Source organism: Acipenser ruthenus, chromosome 17 (genome assembly GCF_902713425.1).
Source record: "Acipenser ruthenus chromosome 17, fAciRut3.2 maternal haplotype, whole genome shotgun sequence".
Classification (NCBI taxonomy): Eukaryota; Metazoa; Chordata; class Actinopteri; order Acipenseriformes; family Acipenseridae; genus Acipenser; species Acipenser ruthenus.
Genome location: NC_081205.1, coordinates 31035060 through 31057977, shown reverse-complemented (window position 1 = coordinate 31057977; position 22918 = coordinate 31035060). Strand labels below are relative to the sequence as shown.

At 42.3% G+C, this 22918-nt stretch overlaps 1 protein-coding gene across 1 annotated transcript in view; it reads left to right on the top strand.

The window, feature by feature from the left end:
- LOC117422937 (calsyntenin-2-like) overlaps positions 1-22918 on the top strand; it is a 154670-nt gene that overhangs the window by 102255 nt on the left and 29497 nt on the right. The window contains exons 3-8 of the mRNA XM_034038184.3: positions 5124-5319; positions 8718-8926; positions 10621-10770; positions 14303-14488; positions 16256-16513; positions 17585-17706. Coding sequence (XP_033894075.1) covers positions 5124-5319; positions 8718-8926; positions 10621-10770; positions 14303-14488; positions 16256-16513; positions 17585-17706 — 1121 coding nt within the window. The remainder of the gene's footprint in view (positions 1-5123; positions 5320-8717; positions 8927-10620; positions 10771-14302; positions 14489-16255; positions 16514-17584; positions 17707-22918) is intronic.

The following is a 22918-nucleotide window of genomic DNA, read 5'->3' as shown; positions in this document are numbered from 1 at the left end:
ACAATACTTTGCACAGGGGCGGAGGATGAACCCTCGTTCTAAAAATAACACAAAACAATGTACAGGGCTGCTCGCCCTGTTACATATCCCCCCCCTTGTGCAACGCACACATGGCCCCAACGGCCACCTCCCCCCTCAGTCTCAAAGTCCCGGACGAGGGGGAAGAGAGTTGCTTCTGGGGGGTGGCCATGGTGGAATCTCCGGCACCCCCCAATTCTTCGTGGCCGGCAGCTCCCTCTTCTGGGGCTCCCTCCACACTCTCTCCTGCCGCGAAATTGCGGCTGGGGGAGCTGGTCTCCTGACCTTCCCCCTCCTCTTCATGGCCAGCAGTTCCCCTCCGGGGGGCTCTGGCCACACAAACTCCTGCCGCGAAAGTGCGGCTGGGGGAGCTGGTCTCCTGACCTCCCCCCCCTTCTTCATAGCCGGCAGTTCCCCTCCGTGGGGCTCCGACCACACAATATCCTGCCGCGAAAGTGCGGCTGGGGGAGCTGGTCTCCTGACCTCCCCCCCTTTCTTGATGGCCGGCAGCTCCCCTCCGTGGGGCTCCGACCACATGACCTCTGGCCGCGAAAGTGCGGCTGGGGGAGCTGGTCTCCTGACCTCCCCCCCTTTCTTGATGGCCGGCAGCTCCCCTCCATGGGGCTCCGACCACAGTGTAGGGACCCCAGGTGAAGCAGGATCCCTGGCGACCCCAGGCGACGGCAGCGGACCCTCGGGAGGCGACGGCAGCGGCAGCGGACCCTCGGGAGGCGACGGCAGCGGCAGCGGACCCTCGGGAGGCGACGGCAGCGGCAGCGGACCCTCGGGAGGAGACGGCAGCGGCAGCGGACCCTCGGGAGGAGACGGCAGCGGCAGCGGACCCTCGGGAGGCGACGGCAGCGGACCCTCGGGAGGCGACGGCAGCGGACCCTCGGGAGGCGACGGCAGCGGACCCTCGGGAGGCGACGGCAGCGGACCCTCGGGAGGCGACGGCAGCGGACCCTCGGGAGGCAATGGCAGCGGACCCTCGGGAGGCAATGGCAGCGGACCGGCAGCAACCCTAGGAGACGCAAGGGAGACACAGGCGACCCAAGGCGATGCTGACGGCGGGAGGGGAGCCCCTGGCCATGAAGGCGGCAGCAGGAGCTCCACTTCTCCCAATGGTGGTGGTGGAGGTAGAGGTAGCTCCTGCTCCTCTCCTCTTGACAGTAAAGGTGGCAGGGGCTCCTCCTCCTCTGGCGGCCAAGGCTTCTCCCCTTCTGGCGGCCAAGGCGGCAGGGCTTCCTCCCCTTCAGGCGGCCAAGGCGGCAGGGCTTCCTCCCCTTCAGGCGGCCAAGGCGGCAGGGCTTCCTCCCCTCCAGGCTGCGAAGGCGGCAGGGCTTCCTCCCCTTCAGGCTGCGAAGGCGGCAGGGCTTCCTCCCCTTCAGGCTGCGAAGGCGGCAGGGCTTCCTCCCCTTCAGGCTGCGAAGGCGGCAGGGCTTCCTCCCCTCCAGGCGGCCAAGGCGGCAGGGCTTCCTCCCCTCCAGGCGGCCAAGGCGGCAGGGCTTCCTCCCCTCCAGGCGGCCAAGGCGGCAGGGCTTCCTCCCCTCCAGGCGGCCAAGGCGGCAGGGCTTCCTCCCCTTCAGGCTGCGACAGGGAAACCAGCAGGCATATTCCCTCTGCTGGCGGTGGTGGTGGGAGCGACATGTCGTCCTCCCATGGAGACGGAGGTGGCACCAGCAGGTATTCTCCCTCTGCTGGTGGTGGGAGCGACACGTCGTTCTCCCACGGCGGTGGAACCAGCAGGTATGCTCCCTCTGCTGGCGGAGGTGGGAGCGACACACAGTCCTCCCACGGAGACGGAGGTGGAACCAGCAGGAATGCTCCCTCTGCTGGCGGAGGTGGGAGCGACTCACAGTCCTCCCAGGGCGGTGGAGGTGGAACCAGCAGGAATGCTCCCTCTGCTGGCGGAGGTGGAAGCGACTCACAGTCCTCCCATGGAGATGGAGGCGGCACCAGCAGGTATTCCCCCTCTGCTGGCAGGTACCTGGGCTGTGGACCTTCGGCCTTCCCCTTCTTGGGCCGTGGACGCACCGACTCCCCCCTCTCGGGCCGTGGACGCACCGACTCCCCCCTCTCGGGCCGTGGACGCACCGACTCCCCCCTCTCGGGCCGTGGACGCACCGACTCCTCCCTTTTAGGCGCAGGACGTTCGGGCTCCTCCCTTTTAGGCGCAGGACGTTCGGGCTCCTCCCTTTTAGGCGCAGGACGTTCGGGCTCCTCCCTTTTAGGCGCAGGACGTTCGGGCTCCTCCCTTTTAGGCGCAGGACGTTCGGGCTCCTCCCTTTTAGGCGCAGGACGTTCGGGCTCCTCCCTTTTAGGCGCAGGACGTTCGGGCTCCTCCCACTCCAGGTCCGTGTTCCCTCTCTGCCTCCTTCTCCTCACCTTCCGCTCTCTCCCCTCTCGCTCCTGGTAGACCCAGTCGACCATCTGGGTCATCCTCTCCAAGGCCTCTATGAGCCCTGGATATCCTCTGGTGATGGCTTTTTTCTGAACTTCTGGCTCCAGCCTAACGAAGTCCAAGAGGATATCCAGGTTGCTGTCCCCCAGCAGATGTCTCCCCTCTGTTTTTAACCACAGCGGGGCGCTGGGGTCCCTCAGCCAGCTCTCATACCTTTCCATCCTTCTCTGGAGAGGTGGCCTCTGTGGAGCACTTTCCCTCTGGTAGTGCCTCACTTCTGTGAAGTGCAGGCACCACGAAGCTTCCTCCAACCTCTTTCCTCCCATCTTCCTTCCTCCTCTTCACTCCACCCAATCAAAAAACGAGAAACAAAAAATGAAAAAGATGCAGTACCCTACTTCTGCCTGCGTCCTGGAGGCGCTGCGATCCCACGCAGGACACCACGTGTGGCAGGAACGGCTGAGTGGTCTGACGTCACGGCAGAAGCAGGGACAACAAAAACAAAAAGGTATTGTGCAGTGGCGCGGGCGCCGTTTTATTTAAATCAACCAAAAATAAAATAAATATTTCAAACAGAAAGCACTCGCTCACAGAGCAAAATAAAAGGTTAAACAAAAACAAATCACGAACACAAAATCCAAAATAAATAAACCATACAGGTCAGGCTGGGCAGTCGCTGTCACTGTTCCTGTAGGCTATGCTTTAGTTTCGTTTTTAAATAAACCTTCTCTCGCTCTCCGTCTCTATCACCCACCCCGAACTAGAGAGCTGCAGGCTTTTATTAAGGTGAACCATCTCCCAATTAGCAACAAAATTAATCCCGTAATTAATTCGGGAGATGGTTCACCTTCTGCACGAGTTTATTAATTATTACTCCTGGCAGAGGACGAGCACCGATCTCGCCTCTGCCAGGACACGTTTTAAAAATAAACGAAACAATAACAAACATACGGCGCTCGCCGACATAAATACAATAAATCATAATAAACAAGAACAATACTTTGCACAGGGGCGGAGGATGAACCCTCGTTCTAAAAATAACACAAAACAATGTACAGGGCTGCTCGCCCTGTTACAGTCACTTATAATAGCTTAACAAATCTTGATCAGTCAGCTTTCACTGGCATCTCTTTTGCAATAAGTTATGTATCTGCAGGGTCTATGGTAAGACAGGAGCCTGTATGCTAACAAGACATCTGAACTGTTGACTGAATGCTTTTGTAGATAATATTTGAGGTAAACTAACCAGCCCTCAGATACAGTAGGTAAGCAAACAGGGAATTAAAGAGCCACTTTGCATCGGAGCATTCTCGGTTTGTGTTTTAATGATGTGGCTAAAAACAGATTGATGATAACTTGAGTTTACAGTGGATCACTAGTCTGATGTGATGCTAAGCAGAGGTCGATACAGTTGAGTAATTACCTGACAGAGGTTAAATTGATTACATTAAGTAATTTAGGCCAGGGGGTCCATAACTGGGGTCTGTGGTCCCTTGGGGACCGTGGGATGTTTTCAGGGGGCAGTAGCACATACAATTGCTTTTTTCTGCGGTGAATCACCAGAAGTGAAACGAAGGGATTGTGAAATCAAATAAAATAGTTATCTTATCAGCAATTAACAGCGCTTCTGTGCCCACAAAGCACTAGAAAAATCCAATTGAAATATTTCTGGTTTTAATGTGATCGCTGCACTTAGCTTCCAGGGGTCTGAGTTAAACATCTTTTGCAAATCCTATAGAACATAAAGCAATGATGAGCTGCTTTCCTAACTTGCATGGAATTAGGAGCAATATTGGATTGTGTAGCTTGCTGAAGGTTAACTGGGTACAAGTGGCCTTCATTATTATTTTTAAGGCCAGTAGCAATATTTAACCAATTTCATGGTGACTTTGATAGGCATTTTTTTTCTGAGCTTCGCTTTGCTTATAAAAGAGGTGTTAACAGATAAATCAAAAGAGTTGTTTGGATAAAGGAGAAATGCAGGGCAGCTCATGCAGTTTAAAACCTAATAGCTTGTAATGGGAAAAATACCTGTTAAAAGGAGCTTGCAGAAACATGGGACTGTTAGTTTTATATAGAAGTGACCTTGACCCATAAAAAAAATCTACACAGATGCAAATCTGCACAGCATGATTCATTTTCCTTTCACAGCCAAAAATGATAGTGAAATGATGGCGGAATTAGGAACTTATTATAAATTATAGGGGGAGGAGTTTGTTTTTGTAATGATGTTTTTCGTGTAGAATAAGAAAGCAAAGTGCTGACTGACTGAATGCTGATGCTAGTAGACAGCTTACTAGTACTATGACTTAAGTTTAAGGCTACAGTATTTGGACATTGCATGACTAGAAGTGTTTATTATTAGAAACATTTTTACTCATCTCTCATTCGCTGTGTGGTTAAAGTTACCATTGTAATCTGTTATCTAAGTTGCAAACCTTGCAAAACAACAGTTTTTGTTTTATGGACCCATTAACAGTGGAAGCCAATGGGGCTCACTTTAGATTTTCTTTTTTTTTTAACATTAAACCCATTGTGCTGCAGCTAGCCTAAATCTATGCATTATTAAAGAAGTAAAAAGCAGATTAGAGGTACGTCTTGCCTTTCCTCTTCAGGAGACCTGTAGCCTCTAGACTGCAACAACTCCTCAACATCAATCTCTTATTCTGGTTTTTTATATATAATTTTTTTTTTTTTTTTTTAGGCGAGATTTGCGCTTTCAAAATTCACGGAGAGGACGCTCCTTTTGAAGCTGTGGTGCTGAACAAGACATCTGGCGAGGGGCTTCTCCGAGCAAGCAGCCCCATTGACTGTGAACTTCAGAAGGAATACACATTCATCATCCAGGCGTATGACTGCGGATCCAGGGCTAGCGGAACAAACTGGAAGAAGTCGCACAAGTGAGTGACAGAAGCATGCATTTACACTGAGCAGCTGTTCTGGTGGAGGTGCTTTTGTACATTACGCTTCTATGAAAGGTAAATGGAAATAAAAATACCAAAGCAGAAAAAAAATATCATCAATGGGCTGGCATAAATGGATTTTGCGAATGGAAACCAAGTTGTCTTGTGTATTGCTCTACAGTGTCACAAATCTGTCACATAGGCATGAATGTGTATTCTGTGACTTGATTTACCTTGAATTCAGTTTTTATTTGGGCACATCACACAACATACAAAAAAAATGTTCACACTCAAAATGGAATGTCTTATGAATATCAGTGTTAGGCATCTCATAAATCAGACAATTCCTGGTAACCACACACAGAGTCAGTGCTCTCTGAGAGCATTCTGGGAACAATGGTCTTAGATATTGGTGCATCAGATGATGTCTCTCTAACCAGTGGGGCAGTCAAATTGGAACATCATTCCGGTACTATTTTCTATAGGCAGCAGTGGTGTAGTTGAGCCGGAAGGCAAGCTAAGTCACAGGACTCGCATCTACCACACAACTGTCTGATTTGGTCAGTAGTCCTCTTTATGCAATGAAAAGAGCATTAGGAGCTGCTTCTTTAAGAAACCTAAAACCGAAAATGACAGCATCGACTGTGGAAACAAACGCAAACGAAGGCACTGACACACAGACACGTAAAGTAAAGCATTCTGACAAGAGGGGGAAAGACGCTTTCTGGAAATACTTGTAGAAATTAGATACATGCATTACATATTATATGTGTTACTACAAGCTTGGTATATGTATAATAATTCTTGTTTAAGAAAATGTGTATTTTAGTTGTGTTCTGGTACCTTCAGATTTAGGACTACGCTGGAATTACACTATAATAGCATGTGTGGCTACATAGTAAATACATTGTGTGACTACATTTTAGTTATTAAGCAGGGTGTTGTATTGTAACTACACAACCATATGTGTATTTACTGTGTCATTACAGTGTAGTTACAATGTAGTCACAGACACTTAAAATTAAATGTAAACATACCTTTTTTTAAGCAAACTTTATTGCCATTTATATCTGGGATATAGCTAACTTGCATGCCAAAAATACTTGCAGAGAAATGTGCTTACTGACCACAAATACACATGGTAAATCACATATATATATATATATATATATATATATATATATATATATATATATATATATATATATATATATATATTATTTTGTAAGGGTTCCTGAACTACATTTGGGAGTAAAGCCCTTAAATCTGGACTGTTGAGCGAGTCATGTTAAAGGAAAGACAATCCAATCAAGTATTTTAAATGTATACTTGTACAGTATACACAGATATACTATATTATATAGTCCTCAAAAAGGTATATGCATTGTATATCATTTTGGCAGCAATATGATAGTGTTTGTTTTTTGTTGTTTTTTAAATGATTGGTTTCTAATTCACTTATAAAAGTTTATACTGCATTTGGCAGTAGAAGCAGATGAGTAATGGATTCCACTGATTTTTTGTTTTCTTTTCTCCTGGGTCAAATGTCTTTTTAAGAACATATGTCTTCAACTACCTTGCAATAGTAAATACGGCAGACAGACAGCAAATGCACGCCAATATCACATTAATGTCTTTGGAGCCACTTGCTTCAGAGACCAGTTTTCAAATATAAAACCTGTGCTTTAGACATCACACAAATTGCACCTGACACGGACCCCAAAGTATCGGAGCAGTCAAGGAAATGATGGCGTGGAGGTGAGATTACACAGCCAGCTCTCACAAGGGAATAAACTGTTTTGTTCTTTGTGGGATTTTGTTCCTGTCATTTTTATATATCTTTCAAACGAAATTGAGTTTGGCTTGCCATTTATTTGAATGTAAACCTTTAAAGAAAAGAAAGACGCTGAAATGAATCCAAAGGCTACCTTACCACTTTGTTGCAGACCAAAGAAAAAAACACTGATGTGTTCAAAACATTCTCCCTTGTCTTGTAGCAAATAATGAATTCAAAGGGAGCATTTGCAAAGTTCTTGCCATTGGGGCTGACTTGGTGTGCTGTGTTTCTAAACAGATGGTATCCCCTGACATGCAGAATAATCATTTGTATAGTGGATTCCTTTGCATCCTAGCTTTGCCCGAGTACACCACAGTGCTGCACACTAGTAGCTGAGATAGAGATTTGCAAGGCGCTGCTGTCCATGGTGCTGATATTGTTCTATGGTTTGTATGTCCACTTTATTAGAAACTATTAAATTATAAACCAGTAAGCATGCAATTCAAAATGGTCAAAGAATCAGTGGTAAGTGATAGGGGAAGACACAGCTGTAGGGAATTGTGGAACCAGGGATAAAGTATAATTTTACTACCCTGGCAGGAACGTGAGTCCACCTGCTAGCTGATTTGGGACCAGCAGCATATGTTCTTTATTATTTCACATTGCAGAGTCACAATGTGATTGTCCTCTGAATATGACAACAGGCTTTAATCAGTTACTGGTGTTATGCAAGGCAAGTTAAATGTATTTTCCACCCGTGAAATCAACTTCCCTATTCCTATTCCTCAAGCTGACATGATCAGAAAAGACATGAATCTCTCAGGAGTCAAAGAAAGCTACTTCTGTGTGCACGGTCCCCATGCAATTACAGACATGCTTTAACCCTTAGCATAGGGTTGCTTTTGAATATCAGCACAGGTTTGATGAGCAGTAATGAAGAGAAACCACAAGCACTGTACACAGCGACCAGAATTTCTCACTTATTTAAGGGTGCCACTACCTGTCAGTTATTGCTAAGGCCGGTTAACAATACTGTCAGTTAGTCATATTTTATAGTCTTGTGCCCTAAATACATTTAGATCAGGCCCCCAGGTAGATTAAATTAATCATATATCATACTGCTTGTGTTGTGTTGGTGCACACAGTCTGCTACTCCAAAAAATGAATATAAAATGCATCCAAACTTGACTTAAGCCTGCCTCTTCAAAAGAAAAATGATCATAAAATAACCTCATTCACCCAGGTTCACCGCCACTACTGTATATCTGGTTAAGTTTTGGCTCTCAGGAAAGTTGATTTTAAGGGCATTGTTCTACTGTAAAGACCTTGACACACAAGTAACTAGGGTGATTGTCATTAGCAGGTGGTATGCTAGGGCAACCTAAAATTGACAGTTATGGTTAGTTTGTACATTGCAAGCTAAAAAAAAGGATTGGACTACTAATAGAGAAACTGCAGATTGCAGAGCAACCAAACTACAGGCTGGGATAGTCGTGTGATTAGAGGCTGTGATTTGTGTTGACCTGATTTTTATGAACAGGCACCATTTCTAGAGACCGCTGCCCCTGGTGTCTTCATGGTCTCCAGCGACCCACTGCATTCTCTTGTTCCTCTGCAGGGCGGTGGTGCACATCCAGGTGAACGATGTGAACGAGTTTGCTCCCACGTTCAGAGAGCCCGTGTACAAAGCGACCGTCACTGAGGGGAAGATCTACGACAGCATCCTGCAGGTGGAGGCGGCGGACGAGGACTGCTCCCCCCAGTACAGCCAGATCTGCAACTATGAGATTGTCACTCCTGATATCCCCTTTGCTATCGATCGCAATGGTGAGCTTGGCTTTCTTTAATACTATGACCTTTGTTCTCACACAGTGGGGGGGAAAAAATCATCTCTTGTTGTCTCAGTAAAAGTTCACACACACAAAGAAAGAAGAAAAATACTAGATACAATATTCTGAGAGGGAGCTGCACACACACATAGGAGATTAAGTTGGGTCTTTCCCGAAGGACCATGAAAAACATAAGAAAACAATATAGTACAATGCAATACAGTACTGTACAAGACAATCTGTTTTTATATAACACTCTTCATGCAGGGCATCCCAGGGCGCTTTACAATTCAAACCAATTAATCCAGCTCAAAAATAAGCTAACACAGACAAATACAAATGTTTTTAAATTTGATTTAAAAGATTTGGCTGTGTCAGCATTGCTGATATTCCTCGGGACAGAGTTCCAAAGGCAGAGAGAATAACAACTGTTGCCCCTCCTGATTTAAGACGACTTCTAGGAACTACCAAAGGTTTAGCAATCATGACTCAAGGTGTGGCCAGAAGCATAAGGTGTCAAAAGTTCCTGTAAATATAAAGGCCCAAAACCATGAAGGGCCTTATAAGTAGTAAGCAAAATTTAAAAATGAATCCTGAATTTAACAAGAAGCCAGTGAAGACATAAGAAAGGGTACGATCAAGAGATGGCCATTTGGCTCATATCAATTCTTGTCTGGTTCCTAATTTCTAATCTAGACACAGTTCCTAAAGGACCTCAATGAATCAGCAGTAACAATTCATTCCATACACCCACCACCCTGTGTGCAAAAGGGCCTCCTATTGCACTCTCTGTTTGAAATAGTGACTAGAAATGACTATGTTGACCCCTTTTAGGATTGTATTCAAGGTGCTTTATCATCCATGCTTGCCAGAGCATGACAAAGTCAGCACGTAGTTTTAGCAGCAGACTCATCTTGCTGCTACACACATAGGTGCAGATGTTAGCCATTATAAAACTGTTATTAAATTTGAATATTCCCACTGATTAGGTGTCAAGCAGGGATGCTGGTTTTGGAAATCAAAAGGCTGTCAGACCAAAGAGCACCTAGACCAAATTGTGTTGTTAAGCAGTACATAAAGATCTTGAATGTCCTGACACCTAATCTGAAAGTTTTAAAAGACACCAGGCTTCTCATTTCAATTTACCCTTGAATGATCTTAAGCCACCTTCCTGTGAAAGATACTTTACAATCAGAAAAGGGCCATTCGTCATCTTTGCACACTTGTCAAGCACGGTTCCATTCTTTGGTATTATTTATTTGATGTTTTAATTGCAAAGTGGAATATCATGTTTCAGGTGGTTTTACTGGTGTGCACTGCATTTTGACACACAAAGAGTGGTATATCACCATAAAAGCATACAGTAGCAAAGCATGGTAAAAATATGTCAAAGCACTGACAATAAAAGATGCCCTTTTAGAAGTTGTCAGACGTTACAGTAATATAAAACTCTACAGAGAAAAATCTTTTCCTTTTATAATTTCTAGTGGGAGCTCAGTGTTGAGCTAACCTGCAAGGAACACTGCAAACACACTTCAATATAGATCTTAGAGTGAAATTGCACACAGCAGGCCAATATTGAATGCCATGTTTAATATGATACTTTTAATACATGCTGCTCCTGCGCTGTAAGTCTCCTGTAACTCTACAGGGGTAATAACCGCTGGGATATATTTTCTTTGTTGTTATCAGGCAACATTCGAAACACAGAGATACTGAGCTATGACAAGGAGCAGCAGTACAAAATCATGGTGACTGCCTACGATTGTGCTCAGAAAAAAGCCACAGATGATGTGTTGGTGCGCATTGATGTCAAGCCAGTTTGCAAACCTGCATGGCAAGGTAAGTGTTGGATACATCTCTTGTGCTGTAGCTGTCTGAAGCCCAGTAAATCCCCCTGATCTTCACTGTAAGGTGACAGAGACAAATTAATTTGCCCTTTTTATTAGGCTTGAAACCTTTAGATAGAAACCAGTGGACGGCTGTGATTTGACCGACATACAGCCTTGGACATCTCAGTATTGTCCGCTACTAGGTTTGAATTTATATAGATTTTTGTTGTTGTTGAAAGCGGGTAAACTGCCTTGAATCCTCACTGCTTCAAAAGAGATTGTTTTTGTCATTTCAAAGCGTTAAGTGGTACAGTGTACAGTGTGTAACTTGTCCCAGTTTTACATATTTCATTTGATAAAGGATATTGTTCTTTTTAAAACCGTCTTTTTGATTAAAAACAAACAAAAAAAAGCTAATTTCTCTTACCCTTTCTCCATCTCCCCTTCCTCCTTCTACATAAGTTTATGCTAAGGCAATGCTGCATTCCTTGTAAGTAAAATGAACAGTCGCTGCACTCCAAGATTAATGACAGTCTTGATGAGTCTTTTTGATCCTCTATTCCTTCTCCTATAGCTGATGGATCCTTTTCCGGCAAGGATTTGTGTGTTGGGCATTGTGTCATGCATTAAAACAAAAATGTAAATGTTGGAGATCACTCGAGAGTGTACGTGTATTGACATCATTCAGTCTACAGAAAATTAATCTCAGTTTGCAAATGAGGATTTAGACATTTGTTTCATTACCAAGTGAGTTCCAGGGACATAACGGAAATACCAAAGAGAAGTCTTATCCTCCCAGAAAAGGGCAACATTCTTCAAAGGCTTAGAGTCAGGCTTAAATGTCACCGTAAAACATTACCAACAGCATAGGGTATTCCATGAAATATTGCGAGACAGTGAAATATTAGCCTCTAGAGCTGTAAGTCCCGCCCACCTGATTGTAGAGTGCATATGCAGCAGATGGATTCTGATTGACATATCCAGGTGAAATGTGCTCCCCAAAATAAATGTGCATTGCAAATGTTATTGACATAACATTTTTCATTATGTTTTTTTTTAAATATCGCTGTCCTTTGCTTCTGCCATTCTGATGGGTTATTCAGTCAAGCTGCTTACCCTGTCACATTTACAGCTTTCAGAAATTTCTATGGCTTATGGATTTTTAGGGTTTGCTCAATTTATATATATATATATATATATATATATATATATATATATATATATATATATTTCTGTATGCACTTTCATTAAGTTCATAAAACAATCAGGAGTGACTCAGAGGCTAAAGGGCTGCGCTCAGAAGAAGAAAAGGCAATTTGTAATTGAATTCCAGTACTACAATTAAAAGCCTTGACAGTGCAACGAAACTATAGCACCAAATAAAGCACTGCATGAAACTATAGCACCAAATAAAGCAATGTGTGAAACTATAGCACTAAATAAAGCACTGCGTGAAACTATAGCACCAAATAAAGCACTGTGTGAAACTATAGCACCAAATAAAGCAATGCACTTGCCTGCACCTCACTCGAGTTTCCTCAAGCTGAAACCTCCTGAGAAAAGCTCCTCTTACAGCACGTTGTGAGTAATGCCTCTCAGAAGCAGTGATGTTACTGCACCAGCCTATTTGTTTTGTTATGCACTTCTTACTGTACAGCCATGAAGATTGACCCATTTTTCCTTAGTTTTCCAAACAGGGAATAATATTCAATTCATGTGTGCAAAATCAAATACCGGATACCAAGCAGCAGAAATGGTGTTAGTTGTATTGCCCGAGCCCAAGCTTGTCTCCAGACACACAGTAGACCACTGCAGTAACAGGTCAATGGAGGCCCTACATATTATTGTCTTGTTTCCAATTGTACAGCTGGGAAAGATAAACGATTTGGAGGATATGTGTGCTCCTTTTGTGACCAGCACCAATCGTTCATATAGAATAGCGTTTGGCTCATTCAGATACATCATGTATTGCGACAGATTCTTTTCTCTAACAAAACTGGACCTTAAATACAACAAAATGATTTATTTTCTTTGGTTAATTTTTAAACTTGATTAAAACATACTGATTAAACTGTTGTGGTCACGCTCGAAATGTCTACAGAAGCTGACTGCAAAAAAAAAAAGCTAAAAAAAATCTGGATGTTTGCAGCTCGTAGCATTTGTTTTTTCTGTGAAAATAAAAATCTGTTTGACAAAGCTGGGATAATGACTAAATTCCTAATATTAGGTAACCTACCGTAGAATTGTAATTGTAGTGAAGGGGTGTCCAGTCACGGTCCTGAAGGGCCATTCCACTGCAGGTTTAACAGGTAAAATGAGATAATGAACTACTTCAGGGTCTGGATGGAGGCTTAATTGGTTAAATTAAACAAAGACTAGGGCTGGAAGGGCATCTTTGGCCACCCCTGTTGTAGTGTATATAGTAGGGATCACCAGCTAAGTACACCAATACTGTCACATTTTTTTTTAAAATTTTCTTTTCCTTACCAAAACTTGATTTCTACATCCAAAACTAATTGAATCTATTCCGCCCATATTTTCTGATTAGCTAGAGAAGCCAGTGCCTTCAAGTTGAATTCATAATTGGAACCAATTACCTACTGCACTAGTTTCTTTTCAAAAGGAATGCAAAACTCAATAAAAGTTTATTTTAGTTTAATTTTCTCCTAGTGTGTGCCCAGGCTCCAGATGGAATAATTTCCTAAAGATAAAGCTCTAACTGGTATATGAAAGTGTGGGGCCAGCCTTGCAAAGAATGCAAGGGCCTAAAACACTGTGGCATTTGCAGGCGATATCTATGAAACCAGGACAGTTCAGTTGCACAGGGCATGTGTTAAGTGATTTAAGTGTCTAGAGCTAATTTAGTCTCAAGCATCACAGACTGAGTAATAATAATAAATTCAAAATCCTCCCAAAGCTAAAATGCACTGGAAAATGTAAACATTCCTTCTATGGAGAGTGCTGATAAGCAGCTGCTTTTTTAAAAATAGGATTGCATTTGCTGCAGGTCTGAAAACACTAGCTTCATAACCCTGGGGCTCTACGGGACACTCTAGAGTCTAGCGGTACTTTACTGGTGGCTCTTTACATCCATTCCAAACCAGGACCTGATTTCCAACGGAGTGTTTAATTATTTAATTGAGCAGCCCGGAGCCTCGTTTCAAGCACTCGTTCACTGTGTTCAATGATGCTTGGAACAAGGTTCTGGAGCCATGGTGCAGATCCCATCTCCTGAAAGGCATGTGAAACACACAGACTCTGCTTTGCTGGTAATGTAAATAAGTCCAGGAGGAATTACAAGTCTGCACGGTCTACAGATTGCGGTCTGAAAATGTATTGAAACTAATAATCCGACCAGAAATACAAAAGCATAATACAAATTGTACAGCAATATTCTTACAGCACTTTACTAACTTGTATCATTTTGCACAGACTGTAAAGAGATTAAGAATAGTTCATATATCACATAGAGAACGTGTACCTGGCTCGTTATATTGTACAGTATATTATGACATATTTGACATAGTTCATTTGCTTTGCAGGCTGGAACAAACGGGTTGAGTATGAGCCCGGCACCGGCAGCAAACCGTTATTTCCCACAATGCACCTCGAGGTGTGTGATGGGCCTGTCTCATCTATCCGGGTCACCGTGGAGCTGCAGACAAACCACATCGGGAAAGGGTGTGACCGGGAGACATACTCCGAGAAATCTTTACAGAAACTGTGTGGTAAGCACTTACGTTAATTTCATTAGCAGAGGCATATAGGAGAATTAATGCACTTTTAAAAAGGTTTGTGTTAACTGGATTCAGGTCTAAAACTACCCTTTTAAACTAAGCTATGGATTACAATCCCCGCTGGGCAATGGTTATATTTGAATTCACCTCTAAATTGAACTATCTTAGCACTGGCAGATTTTACAGAATAAGAACTAAATGTGGATTCTACTGGCCTATTGAACTCTTAGAGACATTAGAACAGTAGAACTCAGAATAAGAACTAAATGTGGGTTCTACTGGCCTATTGAACTCTTAGAGACATTAGAACATTAGAACTCAGAATAAGAACTAAATGTGGGTTCTACTGGCCTATTGAACTCTTAGAGACATTAGACATTAGAACTCAATAGAGACATTACGGCCAACAGCGTAATATTCCACAACAGCCTGCCATGCCAATCCATTGGGTTTCAATTAGCTGATCCTGCTGCTGTTGCATTTGCAGTCTAATATACATCAACAAATTCCTATTCCATCTTCAAGAATAAAGGTTCAGTGGATAATCTGTTCTTACAAGTCTGACAAGTCATTTCCCACTTTCTATTGTAGAGACAGAGGCAGAAGCTATGATCCAGTAGAACAGTGCTGCAGTAATTCAGTTCCTGTACACCCACTTTAAATTCATTCTTGGCCATACGTGACTTGGCACACTGCCTCAAAATAATAATGATAATAATTTCAAAAAAAGATTGTGATTGGTTTTTAAACTAAAATCAATTTAGAAGAATGCTGAGAGACATCACTGACAGAATATATTATATGAAAAAGGTGATAGTTTTTCGATTTTTTTTTGCATTCAGTAAATGAACAGATTTGAGATGTTTTAATGATATCAATAATTGTGTGCCGCGCACTGAACACCATGAATGAGGAGTCCATAAAAATAGCTTTTACAGTAATTGGGTCAAAAAGAATTAACTTCCAGTCATTATCATTATCATTCCACTCATGGATCAATGTTATAAACAGAAACTAATTTCTAAGCCACCGTACCCATTTTAACAAAACTGTGATTCAATTGACTGGCTCAAAGTGCCTTCTCATTTGAGCTTTTAAAATAATAAAAAAAATATTATGTCTTGGTTTAATTCAGGCCTTTTCTCATTCTGGTCCATTGCTTGATGTTTTTTTTTTTCCTGGAAAACTGATTTCTCTGTGTGAGACTTTCTCTTGTCTGGATTTGGAAACACACTGGCAGGCTAGAAGATGCCACTTTGGGGACCAGATTTAGTTGTTGGTTCCCAGAGCTGCATAAAGAAAAGGCAGGTGCCACCACTATAAGCATATTTCTGGGTTCAGATTGCTATTCCCCACTGTCTGGCTGGTTCATACTTAGGTCTTAGACTTAGGTCTAAGTTCTATCCATGCTGGTTCATACTCAGGTCTTAGACAGTCGTGTGGTGCGACCAGCTAGAGATGAGAAAAGGTTATAGTACCAGATATCTTATTATGAACAAAAAAAATCACAAAGTAAAACAGAGCAAGGAAAAATAAAATGGAAGATTTTGTCTTCACTTTCCGAGGCGTCGTCTCCTCCTCCAGTTATGAGAGATAAATCTATATATTTGTTTAGCCCTGATCTGAAATTACACAGTGTGTACAGTCATCAGTGTAAAGGATGTGTGGAGACTCAGTGCAGTACAAAATCTATAAACCATTACAGATGGTTAAATCGTGTATTCACCTCTTGTTGGGTATCCTTTTATCTTGTTACAGGGGCCTCATCAGGAAGTACTGACTTGCTCCCAGCTTCCAGTGCCACAACAAACTGGACAGCCACCCTCCTGACAGACAGCGGACGGGACAGTGACCTGATATTCAGATTCGACGGCAGGCAGGCGGCCAAGATCCCTGATAGAGTGGTGCCGAAGAATCTGACCGACCAATTCACGATCGCCACATGGATGAAGCATGGCCCCAGCCCAGGACTCAGAGCTGAGAAAGAAACCATTCTCTGCAATTCAGATAAAACTGGTAAGAGGCACCTAGTTAGTGTCTTTTGCTCAGTGCTCTGCTTAAAGACTGTTGGAAACGTCAAGTGAGATCTTAATTTAGCATTACTATTTTACCAGGGTTGGAAATTCAAAACATTTTAAAATAAAGTTTGCAAGGGCAAGGGGAATTGACTTAGGCTGTATTGTGCTTTGGTCAGGAACCTTGGGTGGTCATTTATTGAAGTACTTGACTAGTCTTGCTTAGCGAGCTCATGACCCAAGGTGTGCTGAAAAAGTCAGACATACTCAATTGGATATCATGATCCAAAACACATGGGAGGAAAAAACACAGCCTTAAATTTCAAATAAAACGTGTTTGACATGGAAATCAATAGAATAGAATACTGGGATAGGCAGTGCTAGATTGCATTGCATAAAAGGCAATTAGATTGAGGGGTATTAAAATCACATGCAGACCGAGCGAATTCTAACTTGCTGTCGTCTTGATAACCTTTTTTGAAGGCCCACAGGAGTATTTAGTGAATGCGGGCTGCAGGGCTTGTTTTCATACTCTTTCCGATAAGACAAACTCCCATCAGCTTTCTGAACGCTAACCATCCCCACAGCTCTTGTTCAAGAGAAGCATGGCTCTGCAATAATTCCCCACCTTGTTAAGAGCTTTCCTTCCCAACCCAGCTTGACAGAATTCATCCCAAAAGGGTCAACGTCTATATACTGTAACAAAATACAAAATGACACCCATCAAGCAGACACGCTAGATAACTAGACATTAGAGCCAATTATCTGTATGTGATGTCCACTCTAAAGGATATCATTTCTATAATGGCATTTATACCACTTTAATTCATTTCACTGAGCGGTTATGGGAAATCATAATGAATTAGCAACTTTAGAAATGTAAATCAGGTGCATAAAATAAAAGCCAGTAAATGGAATGAAGCTGGTGCAGTAGTGCTGGGCATTGATAGTGATTAAAACCGCCTGGCTACCCAATAAGAACATATATGTTTTTTTTTACATTTCATTTCATAAAAATGCATTTGGTAGTAGCGCATTAATCTTTTCCATTTCTCCCCCTGCATGATTGAAGAGATGAATCGGCACCACTATGCATTCTACGTGCATAACTGCCGGCTGGTGTTTCTGCTGCGCAGGGATTTCCACCAGGTTGACACATTCCACCCTGCTGAGTACCACTGGAAACTGGAACAGGTGGGCACTCTTTATGCAATTCATGTTCAAATGCCAACCAGTGCAGCTAACAGGGATCGTAACTGTTGTTGAGGGAACTGTGCACGTACTATGCAGTGTGTGTGTGTGTGTGTGTGTGTGTGTGTGTGTGTGTGTGTGTGTGTGTGTGTGTGTGTTTCCTTCACAAAACCTTTATGAAAACTCCCCTCAGGGGATTATAACACAGATCACTTTAATTTTTAAGAAAAGAGTAAAATAACATAAATCATAGAAAATGAAACATCTCATGAGGTCCAAAGTTATTGTATTTATCTTGCTCTTAATTGTATTATTACTTGTACTGTGATTCTTGAAATGTATTTGTTTACGACTGTAAGTTGCCCTGGATAAGGGCGTCGGCTAAGAAATAAATAATGAGCTGAGGAATCACCGGTGAGTCAGAGTGGACAGGGTCACCTCTATTGTCAGTCAAAAGAGCTTTTTTTTATTGCAACAGAAATCCCGAAAAATGCAACTAGAAAAAAGAAAACAACCCTGGAATTTGGGGTTGCTGAAGCTACACACACTGCACAGCTGTAATCATATCACATGTGCTGTCTGTGTTTGAGGTTGACAGAGCCTAAGATAAGAACGCTGTGTCAGACGTTCTCTTGTCTAGCTTTAGAAACACGCTGGCAGGCTAGAAGGGCCTAGAGTTAGTTGTTGGTTCCCAGAGCTGCACATAGAGAAGGCAGGTGCCACCAGCACGAGTTCAATAGCGAACGAAATCCAGGGGTAAACCTTGTCAGACCTTGGTCTTGCTAGAGCTGGCAATGAATAACATTTTCGGTTACACTTTACATTGTGTAATTACTGTGTACGTAATTACACAATGTAAAGTGTAACCGAAAATGTTACTGTGTATTACACGTGTACTTACACACATAATTACAATGTTATTATTCATAGTTACAATGTACTTAACATGTCAATATTTTTGCCTGATATATGCAAGTACACAATTGTATCAGAAAAGGGTTAAGTGTTAGGGTTGGGGGGGTTGGGTTAAGTTTAGTGTTATGGTTAGGGTTAGGGATATATCATGCAAAAAAATACACATTGTAGTACATTGTAACTATGCATAATAACATTGTAATTATGTGTAAGTACACATGTATTTACTAAGTAACTACTATGTGAATACACAGTAATTGGAGACACTTTTTCCTGAATTGCATGGGATACAAATGCTTGGCAATATTTACTGTACATCTACCATCGCAACTTGTCTTTCAACCTCCTTGGCAAGGCAATCAAGGACAAGGGACTTTAATTTCACAAAAAAGAGAGTCGATGTTGGCAACTCAACACACCGTCTTTTCATGTTGTGTTTCTCAGTACCAGCTATTGGATCGTTTCTAATCGTGGATTACCTGACCTAAATTAACATTGAGTCATCCAAGATTCGTGCTAATCAGGGTCTGTGAAACCAGCCGTACTGCATGTCCGAGTCTCGTAAGGTCTACCTTACTACAAAGTCAGGGAACTGAGTTCATGCATTTCAATACTGTTTTTAACTTGGTCTTTAAAACCAAGTTCATATCGTCTGTCCACCTAGTTTGTAACCTCGATTTAATTACATGGGAAAATCCAATCTCTGACTGTTTTTAGATTTGAAGGCTTGGCGACAATGACCCTCTGGGATGTCAACACAGAGTCTTAAATTAACAAGCTGCCGAGAAAGCTGGACACTGGCAGTGCTCTTTAAAAAGAAATTGTCAGCGTGTTGCATTTAAAGTGTATTTCGCTGTGCAAGTCTGTGTTCCATGGTAATGACCAGGTATAACTATCCATGATTTTCTGCAGCATCGTGCAATTACCATGTACTCCAGTCTTTAACTCTATTTGCTAAAATGATTCAAGACCTCTTTAGCAGCCTCATGTTTGTCTTGATTCTCTTTATGTAGACATACTGAAAGAAACTAGTCAGCGATAAACAGCAAGTCGAAACCTTTGAAACTAGTCAGCGATAAACAGCAAGTCGAAACCTTTGAAACTAGTAGGCGATAAACAGCAAGTCGAAACCTTTGAAACTAGTCAGTGATAAACAGCAAGTCGAAACCTTTGAAACTAGTCAGTGATGAACAGCAAGTCGAAACCTTTGAAACTAGTCTGTGATAAACAGCAAGTCGAAACCTTTGAAACTAGTCAGCGATAAACAGCAAGTCGAAACCTTTGAAACTAGTCTGTGATAAACAGCAAGTCGAAACCTTTGAAACTAGTCTGTGATAAACAGCAAGTCGAAACCTTTGAAACTAGTCAGCGATAAACAGCAAGTCGAAACCTTTGAAACTAGTCTGTGATAAACAGCAAGTCGAAACCTTTGAAACTAGTCTGTGATAAACAGCAAGTCGAAACCTTTGTCCAGAGAACTTGGTACTTGTGCATATCTTACACACGAGTGCCTTACAGTTGCTGATGTTCATTTTGCAACTTGAACATTCATAAAAGTAGATATTAATTGAAGAACACACCGGGAGGGGTGAATTGGGGGGGGAGGAATGAGCTATTTATTAATATCATCGAGTCTCTTTTTAAATTGCTGTAGGCTCCAAAATTTAAAACGCCTGACCTTGTGGAAACCTTTTAATTTGTTTAACACTAAATTTGGATTTCATAAACCAATTGACCAAATATTCACCTTGCATTCAAAAGTATAGCCCAGAGCAATGGAGCTCTGGGGTGGTTTTTATAGAATTCCAGGTTGATGTACAGCATATTCTGTACTTTATTCACCCATTACTTATTTTTGTATTTAAAAAGCTCCCTGGTGTCCTAGTTGAAAGTCTGATTGCTTCACAGATTTTCTGTTACCTAATTTGTCAGGGCCCTGCTGAGAGAAAATGTGTACAGTACAGTATTTACCACCAGGAGAGGTTTCAAATAAGCCTAAAGTGTTGTTGTTATTATTAGGCACTGTGTGTAGATGATATGAAAACTGATTGTTTCACACCAGTTGTGAATGCAGTAGAGCTGCAAACATGTATTTCCTGCAAAATCAGTACAAACAAAAACAAAAAAACGAGTCCAGGCTATTTCTGTGCTGACCGTGGACGGGAGCTCTCAGGGGGTGGTGGGGGGAAGGAGGGTTAGGTCGGCCAAAGTGTCCTCGGCTCACTGTGCACCAGCGATCCCTGTGGTGTGCTGGCTTACCTGTAAGTTGCCCAGGGCTGCGTTGTCCGCCGACACTGTAGCTCTGGGTGGCTGCATGGTGAGACCGCAGTGTGTAAAAAAGCAGGCGGCTAATGGCACATGCTTCGGAGGACAGCATGTGTTCGTCTTCGCCCCTCCTGAGTCAGCGCAGGGGTGGTAGCGGTGAGCTGAGTGAAATGAAATAATTGGACACTACTAAATTGGGGAGAAAAAATTGCTGACTACTAAATTAAAAAATAATAATAAATAAATAAATAAATAAATAAATAAATAAATAAATAAATAAATAAATAAACAAACAAACAAACAAACAAACAAACAGCAAAATCACTTTTTATCTCTCAGGCAAGCCATACACTAGCCAAGCATTGTGACAGCTCCGAAAACTTGAGCATACTGATCACAGCCCTAGATGTGCAAATTGCATTCTGCTATTGTGTTAGCATTTGATCTGTATAGATGTTTGTGATTTATAAGGTGTAAAAGCTACATATAATTGTACATCTGCCAAATAGACATTTCAAATGCACATAAGAAACGATTTGATCTCTAAACTTGCTTTACGTAAATAATTCACAATCCACTTTCTTCCCTGGGTAACTGCAGTAATGAAACTCTGGTTCTCTTTGGCAGAAAGGCAGCTCTGTTTTAGAGCATGACATCTTATAATGTAGCCCTTTCTATCAGCTGTGTCTTAGAGCTATTAAATAGTGCAATTACAAATTAACTGGTACCAGAGATTTAAAAGAGGTAATTACATGTCTTTAGCATAATGTAAAGGGCAAGAGGACCATGAACAAAGTGATGGGCATCTCTAGTGTCTCTGTTGCCATCCTTTTTGTGTACCATCCTTTTAGTGTTTTATTGGCATTACAGGAGCTTGTATTTATAGGTTTATCTTGTTGTTAAACCCCATGGTGTGGCTGGAGGCTGTGTTCTCATATATTGGTATATCTCCTGCCACACCCCCATAAATAAGAATTAGAAAAACTCCCACCACACAGAGCAGTGAGTGATAAAAGATAGATGAGTCAAGAAAATCCAGTGTAGGAAGAGAAAGCAATACTGGTAGAAAAACTGCCAGTTCAGCATCCACACTCACCCAGTCTTTTCAATTCTACCTCTCAACCTTCAAACCTGACAGGTTTCATTTACCTTCACTGGTTTTTCTTATCCTCTTTTCATTTGGGCTATTGCTTCACACCAGAGGATAAAGTTTCAGGTATTCACTGTATAGGCTCCTTGACTTTCTGTTTACACCGCAGTTCTTTCCAGTAGGACAGACCCCTAGTATTGAAACATTTAATAGAATCCTCACATTCATAACGTGGCATCTTTCTGTTCATCTTTCAAACTTAATCTTGCATGCAGCACATCACCTACAAAGCAAACATCAGACCTTAGACTTAAACCAAAGAATTAACCTCACATCATTTTCTACGTTCCAAAATTGAGCTTTTTGACAAGGTCCTTAAATTGTACTTGCAGTAATTGGATGCAAGAAAACAGTATGGCTGCACAAGTTAGCTTTGAGGGCTGTATACCACTTGTCATTATCAGCAGCTGCAGTGCTCTGTAAGGCTCACATATGCCCAAAGACAGAGAATGCCAGCCCTTCCTGGCAGGTTGTTGAGAGTACCCATATTTAACTTCAGCACAATGTGCAGTCAGAAGCTGCTAAGATCAGGGGCCAGAATAAAAGTGGTCTTCTGAGAGTCAGAGTTAATTCTCTTCTCCACGGCATCATCGAATCGTGGATGGGCTGCAAATTGGATTTCAGTTTAAAGTGGGTCAGTGACTGATAAGAATCAGAGTTTTTAATCTATCTATCTATCTATCTATCTCTATCTATACATATATATATATAGATACTGTGTATCTATATATATATATACAGTGTATATATATATATATATACACACACACACATACACAGTGGGGCTTTGACTAAATAGTGGAGTTCATCATGTATGTACATCATAAACATTTAACAAATTATTGTCCTAAATGTTGTCATTTCAAAATAATACCATTGATTTTC